The 6,334-nt window shown below is 32.1% G+C and overlaps 1 protein-coding gene across 1 annotated transcript in view; it reads left to right on the forward strand.

Moving 5' to 3' along the window:
• The window catches only part of LOC106466409 (transmembrane emp24 domain-containing protein bai-like), a 12,136-nt gene extending 6,349 nt beyond the window's left edge, over nucleotides 1–5,787 (forward strand). The window contains exons 3-5 of the mRNA XM_013926696.2: nucleotides 4,388–4,458; nucleotides 4,700–4,826; nucleotides 5,483–5,787. Coding sequence (XP_013782150.1) covers nucleotides 4,388–4,458; nucleotides 4,700–4,826; nucleotides 5,483–5,604 — 320 coding nt within the window. The 3' untranslated portion in view covers nucleotides 5,605–5,787. The remainder of the gene's footprint in view (nucleotides 1–4,387; nucleotides 4,459–4,699; nucleotides 4,827–5,482) is intronic.
• Nucleotides 5,788–6,334: the final 547 nt, after the last annotated feature.

The raw sequence follows: 6,334 nt of genomic DNA on the forward strand, positions 1-6,334 counted from the left end.
TATACATTAATACTGTATTGTTGACAAGAAGGATAACACAACTATACATTCATACTGTATTGTTGACAAGAAGGATAACACAACTATACATTCATACTGTATGTAATGTTATTCAAAAAGCCCCGATTCATATCTTCAGAGAAGAGTATGGCTTTCATAGAGATGATAAAAAGAGAAAGACATTTTAGTTCATTTCATTATAAATATAATGGTGAAAAGTTTGATCGACATTAGTAGATGTACACTAAGTAAAGATATTGTATTTTGCTTTGTTTGTTGTTTATTTTCAAAATTACAAACAAGGATTGGTCTTGCTTCTCAAGGTTATTTCAGACTGGAAAAACTTGAGTTTGATTTTAAAATTACATGAAAATAATAAAGAATGTGTGGTGAATTGGCTAAACTTTGAAAAGTGACTAAATAGTGTGAATACAATTGACCAACATGAGCAAACTAAAATGGAAGTAGAGAAATGTTTTTGGCATCTCATAATTTAGCTTTTCATAATACTGAGGAATGTGATATGAATGAGCTTGTACAGAATTGTTGCAATTTCCTTGGATTGTTGAAATTATTGGCTGAATTTGATCCAATCATGAAAGAACATTTAGGTCATGTAAGAAAGAATGAAATATACACTTACTACCTCAGTTAGACCATCCAAAAGAAATTAATTAGTTTAATGGCTAAAACTGTGAAAGGTGAAATATTAGAAAAAATGAGAGGGGCAAATTATTACACATTTATTTTCGACTGTACAAAAAACATGAGTCATGTTGAACAAATGATAATGATGTTACACCATGTTGAATGTAATACTGAGGAAACTGAAGAGCTTTTTATTGGTTTTATGTTGGTTATAGAAACAACAGCAATAGGTCTGTCTAAAATCATTTTGGCAGAAATATAAAACCGTAGCTTGGACTTCCAAGATTGTCATGGACAAAGCTATGACAATGGTGCAAGTTTGTCTGGTGAAAATAATTGTGTAAAAAATCAAGAATAGTTCAAATCACTCAAGGAGCTTTCTTCTGTCCCTGTGATTGTCATAGTTGAAGTTTGGCCTTAAGATATACTGCTCCATCTTGTACAAGAGCTGAAATATTTTTTTGGTTTACTTCAATAGCTTTATACTTTATTTTCAGCATATTCAAGCAGATGGCGTATATTAAAAGAAAACATAAACTTTCAGAAACTAGATGGGATTGCTGCTTGGAAACTTGTTTGATTTCAAGTGTGATGCTTTACAGGAACTATTGGCAAATTGTAAAGGTGATACCAAACATCTTAGTGAACGCTATTCTGTCTATTTTTTAGCATATCTTATTATATGGTATGATCTTTTAATAAATGTAAATACTGTAAGTAAATAATGGCAGCGTAATAACACGAGTTTTGGACAGCACGAAAGCACATAAGAGTTTTTAAATGGATTGGTGAGTATAGATCAAAAGGCAGTACTTTCAAATGCCAACAATCCGGCAGAAAGTTTAGGAAAAGAATTCAAAAAGTGCAACAGCAAATAAAGAAAAATTTTTTTTTAATTATGAAAGTGAGGATGACTGTACTAAAGAAGATTCATTATCTTAATTTATCGTTGATAATATATGTGTAAGTACTGAAATACGATATAAGGCTTTTAAAATATGAGGAAATGATATATCAAAACTTTGCACTATTACAGAAAAACGTTTGTAACATTACAAAGATCTTATGATTAAATTCAGCTTCAAGGGTTTATGTGACACCAATGAATTAGAGAAGATATTTCAGAAGAACATAAATTGCTTTGTAGATTATCCCATCTAATACCAATATAAACTGTGCCTTGAAAATTTATTGTAGAAAATGATTTATGTGAGATCTACCCAAATGTATATGTAGCACTGCTCATAGTCCTGACTGATCCACCTACTGTTGCTTTGGCAGAAAGATGTTTTTTGTCGTAGACTTATCAAAATGTATCTATGTTCTACCATGTTTCAAGTAAGAGTAGAACTGTTATTTATAATAGATGGTGTATCAGACTCTTTAAATTTTTCTGATCTGATTAAGGACTTTAGTGCTCAGAAGGGTAGAAAAGCAATATTAGTGTAATAACATATGTCTCCTTTAGATATTAAAATCTTGTCTATTTGTATGCACTTTCACTTTGTTTATATATTTTCGAGCAAAGTCCATCTTACTGCACAGACATGTATTATTTTGAAACCTAAATCAACTAGCTGTAATGGTGAAACATTGGCTTAAGTAAAACCAATTATGTTTTCTGGAGTAATAGGTTGTGTTTTATTTCTTCTTTTAGCAATGAATAGAACTCTCCAGTTTGCACTACAAATGTTAATATCACAGACTGTATTGCAGAGTAAATAACAAATAATTTGTCTTGTCAATTGGGTTTTAAAGTAACTGAACCACACTGTGTGGACTTTGGACAAAAAAGGGACAATTATTTAAAGCTCTGGATACAACTATGGTAACCAACAGTCATAGGAGTGATTTTAAAGTGGAATTATCATAGATTGTATTGTAATAACAGAGTAGGGCAGAATAATTTGTCTTGTGAAAGGGTCTTCTAAAGTAACTGAACCAGCCTGTGTGGACTTTGACAAGAAAGAGAATTATTTATAGCTCTGGATACAACTGTGATATGTGAAATAAATAATTTGTCTTGTCAATTGGGTTTTAAAGTAACTGAACCACACTGTGTGGATTTTGGACAAAAAAAAAAGGGACAATTATTTAAAGCTCTGGATAAAACTATGGTAACCAACAGTCATAGGAGTGATTTTTGAAGTGGAATTATCATAGATTGTATTGTAATAACAGAGTAGGGCAGAATAATTTGTCTTGTGAACTTGTGTTTTAAAGTAACTGTACCAGCCTATGTGGACTTTGACAAAAAGAGAATTATTTATAGCTCTGGATACAACTGTGATAACCAACATTGTAACAAACATTTGATTTGTTTGATATATTGTTTTAAAACAAGTGAACTGTGTGCTGTTTATTGTTGATATTTATCGCCAACAAGTCACATACACCTACTGTAAAGAATCCGGCCCTATAAAACATGACAACGTTTTCTTGGAAGCTGACATTTATTTACAGTGGAGAGTCTATGGAAAATTTGTCAATTTGCATGCTCCCACATTGATCTCACCATCTATTGAAAAAGCTAAGTTATAGTAGAAGTAGCAATATCATGTAGTAGTGATTAACTATGGCTATCTGGCTGAGCAAATTGATGGAGAGAGTTGTTCCAAGGGTAGCCCAGAGAGCACAGTCAATGGAAAGAGTAATTTCAAGGGTAGCCCAAGAGAGCACAGTTAACAGAAAGAGTAATTTCAAGGGTAGCCCAAGAGAGCACAGTCAACAGAAAGAGTAATTTCAAGGGTAGCCCAAGAGAGCACAGTCAATGGAAAGAGTAGTTCCAAGGGTAGCCCATGGGAGCACAGTCAATGGAGAGAATAGTTCCAAGGGTAGCCCAGTCAATTGAGAGAGTAGTTCCAAGGGTAGCCCAGTCAATCGAAAGAGTAGTTCCAAGGGTAGCCCAGAGAGCACAGTCAACAGAAAGAGTAATTTCAAGGGTAGCCCAAGAGAGCACAGTCAATGGAAAGAGTAGTTCCAAGGGTAGCCCATGAGAGCACAGTCAGTGGAGAGAATAGTTCCAAAGGTAGCCCAGTCAATCGAGAGAGTAGTTCCAAGGGTAGCCTAGATATTAGAACATTGTTCACCGAAAGTGCAATTAAAAACTGATTCTTTTGTCTTAATGTATATCTAATTGTCAAATTTAATGAAATATTAAAAAAAAAGTACCCAAACCTCTGTAACTAAAAGATATTTTTTTATATATACTGTTTATGAATGAAACTTGAAAATTTGCTTGTATTAAATTGAAAATACCATTATCTTGTATCGTTAATATATGTAAAGTCTACAAATATAGATAAATGTACAGTGCTACTCTTTCTATATTTGTTTATCTGTCATATTTTTTTCTTACCCTCTCCCTAAAAGAAGTCAAGTTTTTTCCTGATACAATGAAGCAAATTCCTGCTGCTTCCATAAAAAAAAAATATATTTTGATACATTGTCTCAGTTTTCAAACTTGTGAGTCTAATTTGATAGTTAACGTATCCAGATGCTGTGATGGGTGAAGCTTTGTTAATAAAGTATACTGATGATACAGTTTCTAGTGTGAATTAAATCCCATCCAAACAAGTTCAGGGTTTTGAGATTTTATTCATATGCTTCTTCTGATTTGTCATGATTTTTCTTTGTCTGAAGGAAATTACATTAGATATGAGTGTTAAAACCTTTTTTGAAACAAAAGGATGAAGTTACACTCATCAATGATTTATTGTTATGTTGTTCTTCCTTCAAGGTCAAGGTGGAATGACGAGGGAAGCCACACTTACTTTAAAGCATGGTGTCGAGGCAAAGAGCTACGAAGGGGTAGGTAGATTGAAACTCTTTGTCACCCTTTTGAGGGATGTGAAACAAATTGTACTGTATTATGTTGTTACCTTTATAATGATTTGGTAAAAAATAAAGTTTTAGTGAATTGTTGAAATAACCATGTCCAAATATTTCACAACTCTGTTAAATTACTCTATGTATTTTTAAAATAATATTGATAGTTTTAAAATATGGTTTCTAAAGTATTTCTTTAGTGTGATTACAACCTTTACTTTAGCTTGAAGAGGTTGGAAAGTTGAAACCCCTGGAAATCGAACTGCAGAAACTTGAGGATATGTCAGAAGCTATTGTCAAAGACTTTGCATACATGAGGCAGCGAGAAGAAGAAATGAGAGGCACAAATGGTAATGGTTTTGCATGAATTATAGAAAACTTCTGAATAACTATAGCATACGATATAAGAAACTGTTTAAAATTGTTAGGGTTTTGGATAATCTGGATATTAGTTGTCTGCTTCGATAGAAAAATAAATATTTTAGTTATATTGGAGGTAACAAGTTTAATTTTTGGACCAATCATGTTTTTTAAACAAAATTATTCTTTATAAGACTGGTGAAATGGTTTGCCTAATGATGTAATATGTGTTGTGACTGGTGAAATGGTTTGCCTAATGATGTAATATGTGTTGTCACTGGTGAAATGGTTTGCCTAATGATGTAATACGTGTTGTTAGTTTAAAATAGTCGAATAAATACTTTGACGTGATGGGTTATGTTAGTTGGGTAGTTTGATTAGGGGAGCCATTCAATCGCCATACTAATTTCTATGTACATACTAAAAATGCATACAGTAATATTACCGTAATAGTAGGAAAGTAAACTCAGATTAAACAGCAAAATACAGATGTTTGGCTGATATTACTTTCAGAATAAAGCATCTTACTTAACAAAATGATTAAAAATGACATCACATTAGCGAATGTAGGAATAAAAGTTTTCCTAATGTTTCCAGATCTTTTAATGTTTAATTTGAATGTGGCCTGACTTTTTTTTTTTTACAGAGTCCACCAACACACGGGTTCTATATTTCAGCATCTTTTCCATGTGCTGTCTTCTTGCTCTTGCAACTTGGCAGGTTTTGTACCTCAGACGTTTCTTTAAAGCTAAAAAACTCATTGAATAAAGCTAGTGGCAAATAAAACTGTCCAATTTAGGTAAAAGGATTCTTCAAACAGTAAGTTTGGAGGTATTGGCACAGCACATTTGTCATATGCTCTTTTTTTTTTTCTTATACATGTATTATGTTTACTTCCTTTGTCAGTTTTGTATATGTAATGTTTGGTAATAAATTATTACAAAAAATGGTTATCTATTTTTATATTTAATCATAGATCAAACCGTTAAGTTTAGTGTAATGATGAACAACAGGCATGTCTAGTCTCAAAAAATAATCAAGATTACTTCTAAAGTGACGTTTTTTGACAGAATAAGTCGTTAGTCTGTAAAAAATCAAGCCATTGTTTTAAATGCCCATAAAGATAACTCTCTCAACAAGGAAGATATATCTTCTGGAAATTCTTCGGTTATCAGGTTTCTTGTTTTGTGATTTTTAGACAGTTGTGTTTGGCACATAGATAAGATTTTTGTGAAGCCCTAATCTAGAAATTGTAAACATTTTAAGGTGATCAGAATTCTGTTTAAACCCTATGTGGCAAGAAATTTACAAGTTACAGGGTAATATGTAATTAAAGTTTTTAGGCCCACTGAAAGTATCCAATTACATCACTTTTCAATATATAAAGATTCAGTAAACAAATGGAAGTAAATATTATAATCTGCTCAATATTTTAAATTATGGAAAAGTTTCAGATTTTAGGGGCAGATATAAAATATTATTCAATAACTGAGAGTAC

Source organism: Limulus polyphemus, unplaced genomic scaffold (genome assembly GCF_000517525.1).
Source record: "Limulus polyphemus unplaced genomic scaffold, Limulus_polyphemus-2.1.2 Scaffold2250, whole genome shotgun sequence".
Lineage (NCBI taxonomy): Eukaryota > Metazoa > Arthropoda > Merostomata > Xiphosura > Limulidae > Limulus > Limulus polyphemus.